Source organism: Notolepis coatsorum (assembly GCF_963971535.1).
Source record: "Notolepis coatsorum genome assembly, chromosome: 19".
NCBI lineage: Eukaryota > Metazoa > Chordata > Actinopteri > Aulopiformes > Paralepididae > Notolepis > Notolepis coatsorum.
Window position 1 is genome coordinate 28,946,593 of NC_140183.1, and position 21,366 is coordinate 28,967,958.

The 21,366-nt window shown below is 40.5% G+C and overlaps 1 protein-coding gene across 2 annotated transcripts in view; it reads left to right on the top strand.

Moving 5' to 3' along the window:
• Nucleotides 1–5,849: 5,849 nt before the first annotated feature.
• Nucleotides 5,850–21,366, top strand: part of slc4a7 (solute carrier family 4 member 7) — a 225,499-nt gene continuing 209,982 nt past the window's right edge. For both annotated transcript variants that reach the window (XM_084336015.1, XM_084336016.1), the window contains exon 1: nucleotides 5,850–5,971. In XM_084336015.1, coding sequence (XP_084192141.1) covers nucleotides 5,927–5,971 — 45 coding nt within the window. In that variant the 5' untranslated portion in view covers nucleotides 5,850–5,926. The remainder of the gene's footprint in view (nucleotides 5,972–21,366) is intronic.

The window sequence follows — 21,366 nt, forward strand, 5'->3', positions numbered from 1 at the left end:
GACCTGATAGTAATCCTAGAATATTAACCTAATTTATAAATAATAATAATAATAATAATAATAATAATAATAATAATAATAATAATAATAATAATAATAATAATAATAATAATATTAATACACTTTATTTGTATACAGTAGCACTAGCCCCTTTCGTGACTGCGGTTTGCAAGCCTGGGGCTTTTGTGACCGCAGTCACTTGTTTATGTGACGCGACCACTTTAGAAAATACCAACCAAGCGTGAATGTGTGGATGACGTTGTGTCAAAAATATATCAGATATGAATTTCATAAAATAAAATAAATAAACAGTTTAAAACATTGTTAGGAAAAAAAAGTGGTACTCACAACGAACTCTGGCAAGATGGCGTCTTCTTCTTCTGCAACTTTTTTTGGGATAGGGAGCGTAGTGATTGCTGGATGCACCAGGCATGCGACAAAAAAAGTTGCAGAAGAAGAAGACGCCATCTTGCCAGAGTTCGTTGTGAGTACCACTTTTTTTTCCTAACAATGTTTTAAACTGTTTATTAGCAACTCCGAGCTTCCAGACCCCACCGTAAAGCTGTTTTAAACCCATATTGTACGCTGGGTATCTTTGAAATTCATATCTGATATATTTTTGACACAACGTCATCCACACATTCACGCTTGGTTGGTATTTTCTAAAGTGGTCGCGTCACATAAACAAGTGACTGCGGTCACAAAAGCCCCAGGCTTGCAAACCGCAGTCACGAAAGGGGCTACAGTAGCACCTGCCATACAATAATTGCAGCCCAAAGTACTTTTGAAGATACTTAGTGAGCTAGCCTCCCTAATGTCTATAGGTAAGTTGTTCCATAGCTTTGGTGCATAATTAACAAAGGCGGCATCCCAGATTTGAGCATTTTATGGTGCCAGAAGGTCAATGCCCCATCTATGAAGCAGCCCCATATTATACATCCAGGGTGACACTCATTCATTCTTTTCACATATTATTTTCAGTGAAATAATTGTGTTAGGGTCAGGCTAGGTGAGGAGGCTAAATTGTAAAATAATAATAATAATAATAATAATAATAATAATAATAATAATAATAATAATAATATAATAATAATAATAATAATAATAATAATAATAATAATAATAATAATAATAACAAAAGAAATGATAGCTCAAGGTCAAATGATTTATTATGAATAAACAACAGAGAAACATGCAAAGGCAACATTTTTGCTTTTTATTTGGGAACAGTAGGGAATGTAGTGTAATTAATTAATCCATCAGAATTATGTCGGCTAACACAAACAACAGGGGGTAAACTACACAAATATAAATCTTCTAATCTAGGATAAGCTCCTTAAAGACCACAATAAATAGACCTACAGCCAATGTTCACTGCTTGCCTGGGTGGGAAAGTTTTATGAAAATGTAAGCCAGTTATTCACAGCCTCTTTTGGTATACATCAGCGTTAGGGACGCCAGAGCCTGGCTATAAAAAAGCGAGTTTATGACATGAGGGTAACCGGTTCTTAGAATCCACCACACTGTTAGACTAGCTCCCACTGTATTTATTGCTATCAACGTTTTGATCAAATGATCTGCATCAGGATCACTTGACACAAGATCCTTTGATCGAAACATTGATTATCTTTGATTGATGATCTTTTGTTTGTCCTGCACTTGATCACCAGAGTTGATGTACATACTCTACCACAGGGCTAATGTACCATGTACTCGAGGCTTGGCCAAAGTGAGGTTGCCTAACCTGATTACATCATACCATTGGCCAGGAGTTCACTGCCATAATTTTTGCACCTGACCCCATATTGAGGTTGAAAAGATTTCCATGACCCAAACATTTAAAATGCAGTGGCCTCTTTGCCCCTAAAGTCACTGGGTGAAGTTGTGCAGGTTAAATATAACGATCAAGGATATTTCTAGGGCCCCCTATCAGGCCACAGTGGGTACAGTGGGGAAAGCTTCCCATATAGACTACCATACCATACCAAATCAGAGACCATTCATCATCCACATTAACCCCCTCCTACGATTAACCCCTGAGGGTGAACTCAATACTATAGATAACATTAATTCCTGAATTTCCCCAAGGGGATCAATAAAGGAATATCTTATTTTATCTTAATTCAAGGGGCAACAGTGGCTCATGGTGTAGAGCGGTTATCTGGTAATCTGAAGGTTCCTGGTTCGATTCCGGCTCCTCCTCCTGGCAGTGTGTTGAAGTGTATTTGAGCAGGACACTTAACTAATTGCTCCTGATGGTTGTACAGTCCCCTCTGTGTGAATGAATTGTAAAGCGCTTTGGATAAAAGTGCTATATAAATGCAATCCGTTTACCATTTACATTCAGCCATCCACTAGATGTCGCACTAGAGCACCAGCATGAAATTTAACCAATCAGGTGCATTCCACGTGGGGAAATGGGAGGTAGATGCGCAACATGTAAACAACAACATTCATTTTGGACCTGTCAATTTTTTTGTAAATGTTAAATTAATTCATAATCAATATATAATAATACCAAAAAATATATATTTCTAGGGCCCCCTGTCAGATACCGACCTCATGGCTGGGAAAGCTAGACTACCATACCATGGGGGCGACAGTGACTTGGGAGGTAGAGCAGTCGTCTGGTAATCCAGAGGATCCCGGTTCGATTCCAGCTCTTCCCGGGCAGCGGGTCGAAATGTCCTTGAGCAAGACACTTAACCCCTAATAATAATAATAATTTAATAATTTAGGACCTGCTCAGAGGTCATCAATCGGCACACATGCGATGCATGCATGCAATTCGTATCTGCGATTAACCCATCCCGTCGTCCTTCCCCCCCAAGGGCAGCCGGGAGCAGACAGGCGTCAACGTGAGCCGCGCCAGGGGACCAATCCAAGTGCTCCTGTCCGTCTTCGTCAAGGACGCCACAGCGTTAGCGATCTATTGTTGTGCATGTCTTTCCATTGGGTTTATCTTATCGGGGGGGAAACCCTTGCGAGCACGGGGAGAACATGCAAACTCCACACAGAAAGGCCTGGGAGATACCCCACCTGGGTAACTGGCATCATGGAAACCTGGTCCCCAAGCGGGAATCGAACCCTGGACCTTCTTGCTGTGAGGCAACAGTGTTAACCACTACACCACCGTGCCACATTGCTCCCGATGTGCAGGTTGGCACCTTGCATGGTTGCCTTCGCCATCGGTGTGTGAATGTGTTGATTGATTGATTGATTGAAAACTTTATTAACAGATTGCAGAATGGGTACGATACAGTACGGCTCAATACACAGAATTGTTAAGGGGATGCAGACCAGAGAAAGACTTTTGTCCCCAATTCATTCAATTCATAATGACATTAATGACATACGCAACATACAGATATATCTTGACATTTCTGACATACAGGTATACAGTACTGTTACATTTGTGACATACAAGATATGCAAATATACAGTACTGTTATCCTAACAGAAAATCCTAACCGAAAATATATACATACAAGGGGGAGGAAACTGTACATTAGGAGGGGGTGGGTGGGAAAGGGATTTGTACATTTACGGGGGCCATACAGATATACAGATATATACCATGACATTTATGACAATACATGACATACAAGTATACAGTACTGTTACATTTGTGACATACAAGATATGCAAATATACATTACTGTTAAACAAAGATCCTAACAGATAATATACATAGGAGGGGGAGGACACTGTACATTAGGAGGGGGTGGGTGGGTGGGAGGGGGGTGGTTGGACATTTACGGGGACCAGTTTCGAATTGCAGCCTCCCGTAGGTGCTCTTTGAGAGTGGTTTTGAAGGTGGGATTAATTTTTTTTTTTACGGCTGTGGGTAGGTAGGGCGTTCCACATTGTTGGCATAATTGCAAAACGTGTTTAGACCCTTGTTTGTGCCGAATCTGGGTTGAACATGATTTGTGGAACTCCCTCTGGTGTTGTGGTCGTTATATTCACTGACCTTTGGGAAGTATTTTGACATGTATATGGGTACCTTAGTGGTGTAGTGTATCTTGTAGACCAGGCCCATTGCATGTTGCTGTACTCTGTCGTCTACTCTAAGCCATCCTAGGTTGTCAAAATGGGCAGGGGTGAGGTGGGTTTTAGGAGTAAGGTCAAGTAGTAGTTTGATTGATTGATTGATTGATTGATTGAAAACTTTATTAACAGATTGCAGAATGGGTACTGTACAGTACAGCTCAATATATACAATTGTTAAGGGGATGCAGACCAGAGAAATACTTTTGTCTTGTTTACATCAGGGTCCCCCATTTTCAATTCATCATAACATATATGACATACACAACATACAGATTGACAGTACTGCTACATCTATACATTTATGACATACCAGATTTGCAAATACAGTATTGTTTGTGATACAAAAAGAGTCTAGAAAAGAGAGTATATACGTTTGACGTAGAAACTGTACATTGGAGGAGGTTGGGTATAGGTGGGGTGGGGGGGGGACTGTACATTGGAGGTGGTTGGGTGGGTGGGGTGGGGGGGTTGGGTAGGAGGGGTGGGTGGGGTACACTGTACAACAACTGTACAAGCAAAACTGAACTGTACATTGGAATATTGACAAAACCATACTTGGTAATTACTGTACATTGGAGGGGGTTTGGTTAGGACATTTACAGGGGCCAGTCTCCCGTAGGTGTTCTTTGAGAGTTTTGAAAGTGGGTAGTGATTCACATTCCTTTACAGCTTTGGGTAGGGCGTTCCACATTGATGTAGTAGCATAATTGCGAAACGTGTTTAGTCCCTTGTTTGAGCCGAATCTGGGTTTAACATGATTTGTGGAGCTCCCTCTGGTGTTGTGATCGTGGTATTCACTGACCTTTGGGAAGTATTTTGACATGTACATGGGTACCTTGGTCGTGTAGTGTATCTTGTAGACCAGGCCCATTGCAAGTTGCTGTACTCTGTCATCTACTCTAAGCCATCCTAGGTTGTCAAAGTGGGCAGGGGTGAGGTGGGTTCTAGGAGTAAGGTCAAGCAGTAGTCTGACCAGTTTGTTTTGTGATGTTTGTAATCTTGTTTTTATTGCCTTTGAGGTGCTTTGGTACCATGAGGTGCAAGCATAGTCGTAGTACCCTTGAATGAGTGCTCCTGCCAGAGTCTTCAGGGTATTCTTGTTTTCCAGAGAGGAGATCCGGTACAAGAATCGGGTTCGTTGGTTGACTTTTTTTTATTACTTTGGATGCCATTTTGTCACAGGAAAGATTTGCCTCTAGGATGGAACCTAGGTATGTAATTTCATCTTTCCTTGTGACAATATTGTCACCCACTGTAACTGAGAAGCCGTCGGTCTTGCTGAGTTTGTTATTTGATCCGAAGAGAATTGTGTGAGTGAATGGGTAAAAAATGTGAGGAACAAATTGTAAAGCGCTATATAAATGCAGCCATTTACCATTTATACCATAGTACCCAAAACAGAGACCATTCATCATTGATTGATTGAATGAAAACTTTATTAACAGATTGCAGAATGGGTACAGTACAGTACAGCTCAATACATACAATTGTTAAGGGGATGCAGACCAGAGAAATACTTTGGTCTTGTTTACATCAGGGTCCCCCATTTTCAATTCATCATTCACCATTCATACATTACGCCCCCCCCCATATTAACCCCTGCCCTGGGGTGAACTGAATCATTAAAGGGGTCTCGTGTTTTGTTTCAAGCCCCGCCTGGTTTCACACATAGCACCCGCCCAGTCGACTTTCCCCATCAAATCATTGGTAGAAATAAAATTTTAGAAAAACTGTCGCTCAAAACGGGGCGGGTTTCATTCGGAGTTACATTTGCCAAGCAGTTGTAAAGTATATTGGCAGTGTGTGGCGCGTCAAACGGGGGGTCCTGACAGTTCCAAATTCAAAAAGGATAACGAGGACAAAAGAGAGAGACATGGAGGAAGAGAGCAGCGAACAGATGCGACCTCTCCTAACATCAGTAGGTCTTTTTTTCCTCGCGTATCATGAGTCTACCTTAGCTGAGCTGGCGGCTACTAGCGACTCATTTCATTACCCTCAGTATTCTTTCAAAGACCAAGGGGACTATACAGAAGGATGGGTCAATACGTCACTGTGTAGCGCGTGAACGCACATTGGTGCCAAGTGTGGACACTTTCAGTTCGGCCAACATTGAGTTGAATGGGATCAGCCATCTCCTCGATTATGACCTGCCATTTAAACGGGTTATTATTACCTTGGGTGTCAGAATTATAGGCAATGTGTTACATTGTTACCTAACTAACGTTTGGTATGTTGGTTGATGTATATTTCCTCGGATATCTGGTCTATTCTATTCTTCTCACAGGCTTCAATAGAACTGGCACCAACTTCTGGCACCAAGCAGAGCATAGAACGCTTGTATTCTGACGTGACGACCCTTCCTTATTTTATAGTTTCCTTGTTCCTGGTTCGGAAACTAGATGGTTGTAGCCGAGGCGTGAGGCTGGCTGCTTTTGTTGTTGGGGTCGAGTCAGACCACGCTTATGCCAGGAAGTGGCAGACTGTCTGTTGTCTATTCTCTCAAACGATGATTCACTGGCAAATGATGTCGGGAGAGTGAGAACGACATCGAGGGAACAGATGCCCTCCATCTATTGGCTGAGCTATGTGTAGTCTAGGCCAGTGGTTCTCAACCTTTTCTTCATGTAAAGGACCCCCAAATTGATGCGTAATAGGTCAGGGACCCCCCCTTGATTTATATCAGGGACCCCTATTTGAGAAGATCATTGTTTTTAAGATGTGATTTAGTCCAGAATTCCAGTCTATGATGTATGTAGGTGGGGAGATGTGAAAGTGGAGAAAGTGAAACCCATGGTCATAATAGTCATTCTTACATTGTTCTACTTCTAGTGAATATGAAATTCGTGAAACAAATTTAGCTGGGGACCCCCTGGAACCCTGTTATCATGGACTACTTTGAGAACAACTGGCCTAGGCTACATACTATGTACTATGGGCTTTTTTCCCTCATGTCCTTTGACACATTTTCTATGTCCTCTTGAATATCATTAGGCCTACTCTGTTATTGTAGATCTTTACAAGTGGCACAGACCCACTTTGTGTGTATTTTAGTGAAGAAATAAACGTGTATTTACAAAGCAGAGCTTTTTTTGCCTTATTTTCTAAGTATTTCTTCGCCAGGCGTGTTCAATGCCCTCAAGTTAATCTAAGCTAAAACAAGGCCACACGGTGACAGTGAACTCATTCATTCAGTAATAGATGTGGGCTACATGATGATGTCATGAGGTTGACTATTGTGCTATGGAGCCCTTTAGGCCTGAGATGTGTGGGAGATATACTGGATGTGGAAGATCACCTGGTCTAAGCTGTTCCTATTGGCTCCTTCACCGCCTACAACTGTCTTACTCTTACATGATTGTACCTTTGTCTACCCACATAACAGTGTGAAAGCCATGTACAATAACACCATATATTTATCTGTATCTATATGAATACATATAGATCCCATACCTACTCTTATTGGTCATAGTGTATTTAAACTTGTATCACCGTACATAATAATACTGTACATAAATTAAATTTGCATATTTAGTCTGTAGCTTTATTTTATATCCATTCAATCACATTGTTATGCACTTTACTGTTACCTTGCACTCTGGTTAGATGCCAACTTCTTTTCATTGTACTGCACTTGTGCTGTACGATGACAATACATTTGAATAGAATCTAATCTATCATGGCGCTGGCTCTCAAACACATTCAGACCACAGACGATATTTCCTTACCCTCGTGTTGGATGCTGCTGCTGCTCCTCTGAAAAAGGGTCATGTCAGTATTGAGTAGCTTTTGACCTTCAAAACCCTGCATGTTATCATATGGTAATACATCGTTTTGAAGTATCACCCTAGTAGCCTAGTAACCTACTATCTACTGAATATCTCTTGTAATTGGGCTGTACTGTACAAAGTTGACTGGAAATTGCCAAACCTTTAGCATTTATTTTCGCTATAGCTTTTGTAGGGCCTTTTTGTTTGGAACATTTGTCTCACTTGCTCAGGTTGGCAACTGATCCTTAAAGGTTCCATGGGTAACATTCAGCCACTAGATGTCATATTAGAGCAACAGCATGTCATTTATCCAATCAGGTGTGTCCATGTGGGGAAATGGGAAATAGGGAGGGGATGCATGAATACTTTACCCAAGGCAGTTGTCCTTCCGCGTTCGGTTTGCGCGCCCTGATTGGCCTCTCGGTGCCCAATCGCGTTAGCCCTACTATCGCCGCACGGAGGAATACTATCCTCGAGTTAACCTAATTTATACAAATGGAAGTATTGATTTTGCCGTAACGAATCATTAAAAAAATATACCGTTAACTGGAATATGTTGTTTCTTTACACATATGTTGGATTATGTAATTGGTTTGTCATGACAAACCAATAAAAAATCGCAAATTAACCGGTGGTTATCTTATTATATTAACATAGCTACAACAACACACAGTAACGTTAATATAATTACATGCATCATTGTTTACAATGAACGGTGGGGTTCTGTGTTTGTTGGTGTCTGTAGATTGTTGGTGAACAACTAACTTTAGGTTAGTTTTAACGTTAGCTAGCAGTAGGGATGGACGCCTTTGTGCAAATGCAGGCAGCTACAGGCACTCGAGGTGGAAGAGCTGCTGAATTTAATCAGCAGGAGAGAGAGAGCTCATCAAAGCCGGATATATCCCTGTGGTTGTAGGCACGAATATGCAGCTCGAACTACCTATTAAATTAATTGATTGCTGTTTAACTTGTCCGTGTCCAGTCCTTTCGATTAGCCCCACCGTTCATTGTAAACAATGATGCAATTGTAATTATATTAAAGTTACTGTGTGTTGTTGTAGCTATGTTAATATAATAGGATAACCACCGGTTAATTCACGATTTTTTATTGGTTTGTCATGACAAACCAATTACATAATCCAACATATGTGTAAAGAAACAACATATTCCAGTTAACGGTATATTTCTTTAATGATTCGTTACGGCGAAATCAATACTTCCATTTGTATAAATTAGGTTAACTCGAGGATAGTATTCCTCCGTAGGGCTAACGCGATTGGGCGCTGAGAGGCCAATCGGGGCGCGCAAACCGAATGCGGAAGGACAACTGCCTTGGGTAAAGTATTCACGCAGAGGGTATACATGTAAACAGCAACATTCATTTTGGACCTGCAAAACATTTGAAAATAAATCAATTAAAAAAATTGGTGAAAAGCAATACTTTTATTCTGCACCTTTCTAAAAGCTCTGTGGATGTATTTCTTTTAAAATTAAATATGCACACATTCTTTTGGCGGCGAATTGGAAATGAGCCAATTGCATAACTAGTATGAAATAGGCTACTTTACGAGTCATTGAAATGGAAAGCCCTTACAGGTCTGAAAGGTTTTCACACACATACCCATACACGTACACGTACACGTACACGTACACACAGTGAACGGCAAGAAGCAGCCAACCTCAGGTCCCAGACACAAAGGGAAACCAAACATCTACCAGTCAGCCAGAGGAATCTCTCCTGGTTGAGGGCGATACTATACATCGTCCACACTCATGTCATGCGAGCAGCACTGGTTTAATTTAAAAGCACGTTCTTAAAAGCTTGAAACTGGAAAGCAAGGTACTAGCAACTGTAGGGCTGTGTGGAAGTCACGAGTGTTTATGCAGGAAAAATAACGGAAAAAAATTAGCAGGCCGGGGTGGCACACATGTGATGGAGCTGAGATGTGATGGAGCTGAGAAACCTGAGATGTGATGGAGCTGAGATGTGCGCCTGCTAGGGATGGGTTATGGCTTATGGGTACCTTTCACATTTGAACCGATACCGGTACCCAACGGTACTTTTTTCCGGTACTTTAGTCTCTAAACATTTAATCTATCTACCTCAGTTGTAAAAAAAGAATCAAAACTTACTATTTAATAAATAAATAATGTATTATTATTAATTATTACTTAATTATTATTTACATCTTACTGATGTAAAGCACTTTGAACTGCAATCCCCTGTATGAAAGGTGCTATACAAATAAAGTTATTATTATTTATTTAGAACAACATATATCAGTCGCACACATATCTTTAAATAAATGTTATGTTTATTTAAAAAAATATGTTTTACAAATTAACTAAAAAGGTACACATCTATATATTTAAATACAAAATAAATAAAGTTATTGTATTTTACAAAATAACAATATAAAACAAGGGTAAACAAACCACTCTAGCAGCAATTAACTATTCTGTTGATCAAAAAATACACATCTATATATTTAAATAACAAATAAATGAAAGTATTTTACAACTGATTAAACAAACAAACAATCTAGCAGCAATGAACTACTCTGCTGCTGATTGAGTATTCTAGCAGTTATTTTTCAGAAAGATTAACATGTTCACTCTCTCTGGTAAGAGCAGAGCCCGCTCCACTCTAGTGTTGTCACGATACTGGAATTTCAAACTTCGATACGATACCTTGAAAAGTATCGATATTCGATACCATTTTCGATACCACAGGGAAAAAGGTTAAATCTTAAAATGTAAAAAAAAAAAAAGAAAAGATGAATATATATATTTTTTTTAAATAAATTTTGCTTTTGTTGCTGGTCGATTCTCCTCAGCTTCTCTCTGGTACTATAAGAGAAGATAAATATAACACTTTTAAAACCCTTTATTTATTTTTAGATCAGACATTTAAAAGTAACTAAATGATATAATCTTAGAAATTAAGTAAAGTTAATAGTACTGCGTGTTAAGCATAACAGATTGATTGATTGGAAATTGTAACAGATTGCAGAATGGGTACAATACAGTACGGCTCAATACTAGGGATGGGTACCAAATTTGGAGTATCGAATCAAGTGAGATACACATTTTTTTTTAAACTTTTTTTTCTTTTAATGTCAACGTTCACACGCACAATATATGCTTACCTAGGATTTGACTTGATTCAACAACAAAGCAGTCGGAGCAATGACGAGCCGAAAACTGTCGAAATTGTAGTTATTTGAAGTTTGGATTTTTTCTTTTTTACGACTGAGGTAGGTAAATAAAATTTCTTGAGACTAAAGTACAGAAAAAAGGTACCGTTGTGTACCGGTATCGATTCACAGGTACCGGTATCGGTTCAAATGTGAAAGGTACCCATCCCTACTCAATACACACAATTGTTAAGGGGATGCAGACCAGAGAAAGACTTTCGTCTTGTTTACATCAGGGTCCCCCATTTCAATTCATCAGGACATATATGACATACAGATAAACCGTACTGTTACATCCAGACATTTATGCAAGATATACAGTACTGTTTAAGAGACAGTTTCTAAAAAGAGTAGGGCTGACCTTCGAAGCTTTTTTTGGCAATCGAAGCTTCGGGCCGAGCTTCGATTTTAATTCGAATCTTCGATTTTTTCTTTTTATATATATATATATTTATATATATATATTTTTTTTTATCTTATGTTGTGGGACTTGTACAGCACTTTCGTAAACTTTGTTGTTTTTAAATGTACTCTATAAATAAAGTGGATTGGATTAATGAATTAAGTAGCCCCTTTCGTGACTGTGACGCAGCCAACAAGGTTTCACTCGGCTGTGTGATTTAATTCAAGGTGGATCGCTGTTGTCGTTTGAACAACTTCAGATTTCATGGGAACTACCAATCCCCCAAAATCAAGAATGTTTAAGATGAATGAAGTAAGATTTTGATTATTTGAAATATGGCCTGTGTAGACTAAACTATGCACAGAATTATGTCGGTCTACAAGGTCCGGATTCTACATGGTCCGGCAATGTAGACCTTGTAGACTCCACTACAGACCAATTATCAGTGAACATTTTTAAGAAGGGCTACTTCCACAAAAAAACAAAGAACTCACCAAAACATCTCAGTATCACCTTATCTAAATGTTCTATTTCATATATGGAGATTCATATTTATTTATGTATTGCATGCATTTCTACATTTTATTTCCTATTTTGTTTATTCATCCCAGTATCTTTCTTTCTTATGTGTGGAATTCTACAAGGCATGTAGGTGTATATGTGTTTGAGGATGATATCCTTCAAACAGGCAATAGTGATGATATAATTTGGGCAGTGCTGAGCTGGGTTACTTTCCTCCAGTGTATTTGTCCCCCGGCCCCACCCAATGGCCCCATGCACACACACACACACACACACACACACACAAATCAAAGTAAAAAATAAATACAATTTTTTTTTTAGAAATTATATATGTATATATATTTTTTTAACTTCGATTTTTTTTTAATGTTCGAAGCTTGTGCCATCGAACGAAGCTTCGAAGTATTTAAGACAGCCCTAAAAAAGAGATGCAGTTAATTTACTTAGTTCTTCTGACCATTAGTCAAAGTATTTTCCTATGCACTGAAACTCATAAGACCACATATAAGGCTAGCATCATTCAGTTACAGCTATTGACATTCATTAGCCAGCTATCTAGCCAGCTACTGCACCATGAACTGCCAGCTAGCCAGCTAGCCACCCCCAATCCAGCCAACCGTACAAATGACGGTCTCAGCCAATCACATCGATATGTACAGTTAGTTAGCTAGCCATTCCATTGCGAATTAAAAGGTAGGCACTAGGCAACCAGCCAGTATTAGCTAGCTAGTAGCTAGCTATGTAGCTAACGTTAGCCAACTGAGAAAGATACCTACAGGGCTGTACGTTAACTTTTTTTGCACATAGCACTGGTGCTACAGAGGTTGATAGTTTTGTAGCACAGGCCAAAATCTTGTAGCACAAGTATAAAACATGTTATATTTGTAACAGTCACAAATGTGCCTATTGTATTTGTGTTATTTAGTTGCAGTGCCATGTTTGGCTGTCATTTAGTATATCGCCATGTGTTATTATTACTATAATAGTAATACTCTCATATGCTATTTTCAATTAATATCATAAACAACATAAGGAATATTAGCATAATTTTGAGTGGACTGAAGGAATGAGTCAGCGTTAATAGTTTTAAATGCAAATAATTTATTGAAACATAGAAGTGGGGTCGGTTGGGACACACACACACAATGGGGGACCCTGATGTAAACAAGACAAACGTCTTTCTCTGGTCTGCATCCCCTTAACAATTGTGTGTATTGAGCCGTACTGTACTGTACCCATTCTGCAATCTGTTAAATAAAGTTTACATTCATTCATTCACACACACTGTTTCAACTCACCACCCCTGCATCATATTGTAGTCTAGTCTGTCTTCAAACTTCCACTCCTCTCGAAATTTTTTATATTTGAATATCAACATTATCTGTCCATCCTCAGTTTACTATAATATACTCCTGTCCTGAGTCCTGACTAGTGACTTCATCGTCTTTCCAAACGCACGCACGCACACACACACACACACACAGGGAAGGGGAGAGAGTGCCCCCCCATTTCCCTTTCCACACTGTGTCTGCTGGCTCTGCCTGTGATCAGGATTAGCTTGTTAGCTTGCTAACGTTGTAGTGATTGTAATGGTACATAAACGTTAATTTCGGGCGATGTGCGCATAAAGGAATGGCGACGGTGCAAAGCATGTAGATGCATTTGACCCGTTGCGAGAAAAAAAAAACACCACAGACTTATTTCGGGACGTGTAGGCGCACTGCTGTGTTACGCAGCAGCAGTGCGCACCAACACGCTGCTCAAGCACGGATAGGGCGGATATGACTCGTCGAGTTGTCACGGAGTTTTTTCAAAATAAGAGTATCATATGCACCTGAATGTTGCTAGCTGTCGAGCCTAGTTATTATAGCTGGAGCTGCGCGTGGGCAGAAATGAGACCCGCTACAGGATTTTCAAAATAAGAGTATCTATATGAACCGAATCCCTATCGCACCAGTGCTAGTGAAGTAAATCCATTCATCGCACAGACCGCTGTTGCTGTAGCACGTGCGAGACACTGTACAGGCCTGCTGCAAGCTTGCAACGAACGCCAACATTAGACAACGCCTCATGTATTAAACTAAAGTCAATCGTTTAATGGGTCATTTTGTTTAATGATTCAGGGATGTTGAAAGAAGAGCTGTCGAGGCTCACTCGCTCCGTGAGGCTCACTCGCTCTGCACGGAGCGAATGAGAGCAGAGTTTTGTTGACAAGACACTCCGCAAGGGGAGGGGGGAGAGGCAATGGCCCAGCAGCGTACGTGTGCGTGTGTCAACAACTTGCTGTAGGAGAGAACACTGCGAGAACGCCAGCTGGTATCGATAGTGCAGGAAATGAGTATTGAAACTGTTTTAAATATTCAGAATCGATATGTATCGAAAAATCGATATTTTTGACAACACTACTCCACTCACTGTGTCCCTCGCTTTGGAGAAGACCCGCTCTGCGGTGTGTGTGGCTTGTTTACCGACGTCACATCTGCCACTCTTCTGTACTGCTACGCTGCACTGCTAGCCTAGGGAGCTAACGTTATGTCCGACGATTAGCTAACGTTAGCTTAATAACTGGATGTTTTCCCTTGTCGCACTGGTGCTCCCAGCTCCCAGCAGGTCTGTCTGTCTGTCTGTGTGTATGTGTGTGTGTTTAGCGTCTTTTCCCCCGTGGCCATGTGCGTTCTAAAAAAAAAATGGATTGGCTATAACTAGGGATGCCCCGATCACGATTTTTGCCACCGATACCGATCACCGATCGTCTATGAGCCATATCGGCCGATGCCGATCGTTTTTGGTTTTATAATATATATATATATTTTAAATATATACTTTTTTAAAATTTTTTTAATAAAATATATATATTATATAATTATACTTGTAGTTTTATTATCTGCGAGACTGCGAGACATCGCCACCACGCAACAAGTCAAAATGCTCGCTATCTGCAAACAGTTCCACTGTCTGTGTATACTAGGGCTGTCTTAAATACTTCGAAGCTTTGAAGCTTCGTTCGATGGCACAATCTTCAAAAAAATAAATAAAAATTATTTATTTTTTTTGCCTCAAATCTTGCGCCTCCATTCCAATGAAACGCAAATAAGCGGCGCCTCGACTCCACCTCTCTACAACAAGCACGTGGAGATGATCTGTGTTGAAAACAACAAGGACATGTGCAGCAGACATGTCGACGAAGAAGTCATCAGACGTGTGGTTACACTTTAAAATATGCAAAGACAATGCCCAAAAAGCTGAGTGCCAGATATGCCAGAAGAAAATGGCATATCACAACTCTACAACAACTTTGTCAAATCACCTAAAAAACGTAAGTATCGTTGTACACGATGGCGACGCCACACAAAACATTAATCAGGCTATGCCTATGCTGCTATGACTAATGTGTTACCAAGTTGGCTAATTTAATTGTAATCATCTGCTTTTGTAGGTGCATTGTCTGATATAATTATAAATTAAATATAATATAATTGTTTGCTTGATAGACGAAGGTTGCAACATAATTATGTAATGTCATGTCGTTGGCTGTGAGAGCAGCCCCACTGCACCCAGGCAGCGCAGCCGAGTGAAACCTTGGTTGGCACAGTCACGAAAGGGGCTACTTAATTAATTAATCCAATCCACTTTATTTATAGAGCACATTTTAAAACAACAAAGTTTACCAAAGTGCTGTACAAGTCCCACAACATAAGATACAAATAAAAATAAAAAAATATGTTATATATATATATATTATACTTAATTCTTTTTCCGAAGCTTTGAATTAAAATCGAAGCTCGGCCCGAAGCTTCGATTGCCAAAAAAAGCTTCGAAGGTCAGCCCTAGCACTATGTGCCTAAACTTTGCTAGTCAAGACTCGACAGTACGCTGGGTTGAGGCGCGGACGGAAGTGGCCATTTTTCAAAATAAAATACCCGAAAGACTATTAGTATAGCGAGGTGAGTATTGCAATATGAATCGATCTTTTTACGTTGCATCGATCCTATTTGATTATTGATAATAGATCGATATATCGATCTGGATCGATGTATCGTCCCACCCCTAGTTGAGGCGCGGACGGAAGTGGCCATTTAAAAAAATAAAATACCCCGAAAGACTATTAGTATAGGGAGGTGTAGTGGTTACATGATTGCTGTTTCCGGCCGGTCCATCATCTTGAAAACACAATGTATTTGCCCATTGCCCATTTCTAAATCGTCTCGTTTAAAACAAATAAAGCATCAACATTTGCATGGTGTACCTTTCTGTGCGTATTCATCCACAATCTATAGCTCAACATGAAAATTATCGCAATGAATTGTAAAAAAAAAAATCACTGAATTTTATTTCAACCAAAAATGCTTAACAAATAATGTTAGTGATAGAAGGGAACTCATTTTGTGCAAAAATGGAAAGCTTTCCAAATGTTCAATTGTTACAATAGCCGATAATCCATTTCCCCAAAGATAAATCACTATACGGGTGGACCTCGCAGGCGGTCCAAAGTGACGTCAGACTACACCTCCCTATTTAGGAGCAAATTGTTTGCATGATTAAAAACGATGGTTCGAACATCCGTTCGAAAAACCCTGGCGAATGTTCGAATCCCAAAAACAGGCTTGGGACAGCTCTAACTGGAGCTGAGCTGAATGTGTTAAAATAGACATAAAAAGGTGAAGGATTGGACTTTGCGAGCTAACTGTAATACAATGTTATTTTTTACAATAATTTACATAACATCTTAACCGTTGAGTGCCGACGACGCTAATTGTTGTTTGATTTTTTTATTAGCGATCTGAATTCATATTCATCAACGAGTCTCCCGTTGGTACAGCAGACCCTCTAGGACAGGGGTCTCAAACTCAATTTACCTGGGGGCCGCTGGAGGTAGAGTCTGGGTGAGGCTGGGCCGCATCAAATATTCCACAAAAAAAGGGTTTCAAGTATTCCAAAAATGTATTAATACATCAACAAACTACCCCTTTGCCTCATCATAAAACCTCACAAACACCAGCAACTGAGCATTCTCAGTGGTGTCAGTGGACTCATCCACAGCTATGGAAATGCACTGTGCATTTTTTTTATTCTATCACAAAGCTGTTTAATGAAATCATCAGCCAGTATTTCAGTTATTCTGGTTGCTGTGCTATCTGAGGAGGATTTGCTTTTGTTTGCCTTCAAACATGGTCTCCATCACTTCAGTCATACATTATTTTATTATGTATGCATCAGAGAATGGCTTCTTGTGTTTAGCCAACACCCATGCCACTGAGTGAGGACTTGGTTGCTTTTTATCGTTGTGACATAACTTTAACAATAATTCTGCTTGCAGCTTGATATGATGATTTCATTCCATTTATTTTTGTGGTTCTTAGTGCTGAAAGGTTGCATCAAAATAACTTTTGTTTCGTATTGGCGTTTCAAATTGCGTTTCAAATTGCCACTCTTCACAAGAGCTACCGTTTCTTGGCACATTGTGCTGGTTGGAGGGAGGATGAACGCATATTTTTCAGTCCATTCACCTTTGAATTGCAGCGATTTTCACTGTTGACTTTTATTTTACTGGCCATCTTTGAACATGCCATATCTTTCTACTAGCTGCCTGCTGGCAAAACTATGCTACTAGCTACAGTACCTGCAGATTAGACTACTGTAGATGCGCTGTCAACTCTCGCTCTGACTCCGACCCGTTGAAAGAGACAACATGCATTCCGTAAAGACCCGCCCTACTCTGCCTCTGATTCGCAGACTGTGGGTGGGGGGGGGATGGTGACGGGACGCTGAATATGATTGGACCAAAGCAGTAGACAGACACAGACAGTTGGAGCAGTGCAGCCGGACAGGAGCTTGCAGAGGAGATGGGGGAGAATTTCGAGGATACCTGCTATACGCACTGATGACAGGATATATTTCCTTCCACTTGGTATCACTCCGGAATCACGTTTCAACCACTAACGTTGCTGCCATGAGCCTGCGCTATGGTAGCCTACAAGTGATCAAATAAATAAAACGCCCAACTCGCGCAACGAGTCGGCAAAAGGTTTGATGTCAAGTAGGGGGCCGCAAAATATCATCCTGCGGGCCGCAAATGGGCCGCGAGTTTGAGACCCCTGCTCTAGGAGCTCAGATGGGAAAATACCGCCCCCTATCGTTAGGCCTGCCGCGATAAGCAATAAATCGATTAATCTGCGCAATAATTAAAATGAATGCATGATTTTGACGGGCGCGATTAATTGCTATTTGCGCGTTTGTTTTAATGAGGCAGAATCAGTAGCCCTTGTCAGTCACTCTGTGTGGGGAGGCGGGCCGCTGGCGTTACTAGAGCACAGCACGGGAGCTCCTGTGAGCACATAGCTTAACTACATTTACATTGCTCCTTTTAACTAGGGGGGGATGCACCGATGTAACTAGGGGGGGGTGCACCGATGTATCGGTCGGGTATCGGTATCGGCCGATAAGTGCCTTGTTGACTGCAATCGGCCTATCGGCCGATAAGCTCGAATGTGCCGATGGCAGTAGCCGATAAATATCCATCAATTTGTGTTGCGTCAAAAGGCAAAAAAAAGTTCAGTCGCGTCGCAACCTGCACAACGCCGCCCCCGGCCCACACACACACAAGCTACTGCATCAAAGTTACTACTTATGATTAACAAATTCATTCGTTTTGTGGCATTAACGTTATATAGTTAGTGTTACACGTTCAATAACATCAGCATATTATTTACCCGAACGTAGCAAGCATTACTCGTTCATACTAGCTCAGTTCCTTCCGTTGCTCATAGAGCCCTGAGTTGTACTCATTCTGCAATCTGTTAATAAAGTTTTCAATCAGACACATGTATAGAAAGGCTTTGTTTTATTATAACATTCGTTGCAGTAGGGCGGCTACGTGGCGCAGTGGGCAAGGCGCTCGCAACGAATGCTTTCAGTTTAGCTGGTCGTCCACAGTAATACACATTGGCCGTATTACGGGGAGGGAAACTGAAGGGTGGGGATCGGGCGTTGTGGACAGCGACTCCTACAGGTCGGTTGGTGCGCCTGCGCAGTAGAATCAAGCGACGGGGGCGGGGCCCCTCCAAAGCCCAGACCCCCGACGCTGAAAGATCGAGCCGCGCAGGTGAAAAGATGCGACGGCTGTTACCTCGAGTATCGGAGGGGACTCGTGCTATGTATGACTTAGTCCACATTGCAGCCGGCTTGTGGGAGGCAAGAAACAACGTTAGAAGACAGGGGAGGGTTGAATTGGACGATATGAAAAATTTGGATGGGAGATAAATAGAAAATGGGAGAAAAAGTGGATTAAAAAAAACATTTGTTGCAGTAAAATCATTATGCCTCGTTTAGTCATCCTGCGGAGCTAAAAGCTAAACGTCGGCCGCGCCGCCGCGGGGATCTAACGTTGTTGTTGTTGTAGAGCTCAGCTCTTGTCAAAATCAATGGCGGACAAAAGCGGAAGTCAAAAATGTATACGCGCTTGCCGATTGGTGGTAACAGCAGAGGCGGGTGCAAGCGGTGTGTGACGTAATTGGCAGAATCGACTGTCAATCAAAATTTCATTGGTTGAGACGAGCTCTGGTTGAGACAATAGTATCCAGCTGCAGCCCGGCAGACCATACTGGGAGAACTAGTACCTAGCTGCAGCCCGGCAGACCATACTGGGAGAGAGATAGTGCTATTTCTTGATGTTTCCTTTTTTTAAGTAAGTAAAGAGGCCTATGTTCATATCGGTGAGCACAATTTGTAACACAAATATACAGTAGTTTCATAAAAAAAAAAAAAAAAACTATTACAAAAAAAACTATAATTACAAAAAATAATAATAATAATATAATTTTTTTTTGCCACATATCAGTATCGGCCGATTGTGTTAGTTGAACAATCGGTATCGGTATCGGTGGCAAATTTTCATATCGGTGCATCCCTACTTTTAACCAAGTAGCGTTCTTTGTAGTGTAGCTATCTTTAGACCCAAGTAATTACTCGCTACTGCCCGGAGAAACTGGACTGCTAAATAAAGATTAAAGATCTAGCGTTGATGCTATTCAATGCTATCAACATTAGCTAAATAGCTAACAAACTAAATACAATGTATAGCATAGCTACAACACACAATAACGTTAATACAATTACATGCATCATTGTTTACAATGAACGGGTGGGGCTAGTCAAAGGACTGGACACGGGGACAAGTTAAACATGAATTTATTATAACAGGTAGTTTCGAGTCGTGCCTACGCACCACAGGGCTATACTATTATATACGGCTTTGACGCTTCCTCCTCATCGTTGATTGCCTGTAGTAGCTGCATCTAACGTTAGTAGCTAACGTTAAAACTAACCTAAAGTTAGTTGTTCACCAACAATCTCAACATTTGTTTTATCATTAGCTCAAAAACACAGAACCGGACGAGACAAATTGTCCGCTCATACGTTCTGCTAGGATAATAACAACAATACTTCCGGTCGGTGGGTTTCAAAATAAAAGTCTGAAACACCGGAAAAGACGTTTATTTTGTACAGCGTTTTCCTCCACGAGTACTCGAGTACATCATGTGATCAATCGATCTGGATTATTTTTGCCCATCCCTAGTTTATCCTGTGCTGAAGTCTCTATTCCAATAGAGATAGTATATATTTTGGTGTTTATTTGATTATTGTTTCACTGCCTTTTTATTTATTACGTTTCCACAGTTTTTTCCTCATACTTTATTAACATTTTGTACATGGTACCGCAAGGTCCATTAATAATACATGTACATGTTAAAAGGATGACACAAAAAGCCAGACAGAGGGCTTGTTTCCAGTTTCAGTGTTTTATAATAAACAATCAAACTGAGCATTTTTTTATTTAGGATATTTAAAATGTCTTCCAATGTTAAATAAAGGTTTATTGCACTTTGAAACGGTTTCCTTGCATTATTATGCTATTATTATATTAGTAAAAAAAATAAAAGGTTAATTGAAAACTTTTGGGAAATACATTACTAAAAAAAAAAAATCTCTCAAAACCGCAATAATTTTCGGGACAATTAACACTTTAATCGCCAAGGACGCCTTAACACGTCATTCCCCGCCATGCTAATTCTGCCAATGACTCCGTAACACATCATTGAGATCAATATTTCAAAAATCTGTGATCGCAATCATATTTCTCCCGCGGAGACTTGAGATCTACTGTTGATCCCCTCTCAACTCTCCAACGGATCGCCCAAACCGGAAACGGAAACTGGTGCTCATCCAAATTCGGTCCAATCACTCGCTATAGGTCCCGGGACTCGAGCGCGACACAATGGATAGCGATCCGTTACCAATAACTCGATAAACAACATGATTTGGACGTATATACTATTATACAACCTGGAGATGGATCGCATATTTCAACATCCCATAATAGGAATCTGTTTGCTCCACGCTCATCGCCCAACGGCCCGAGGAGACT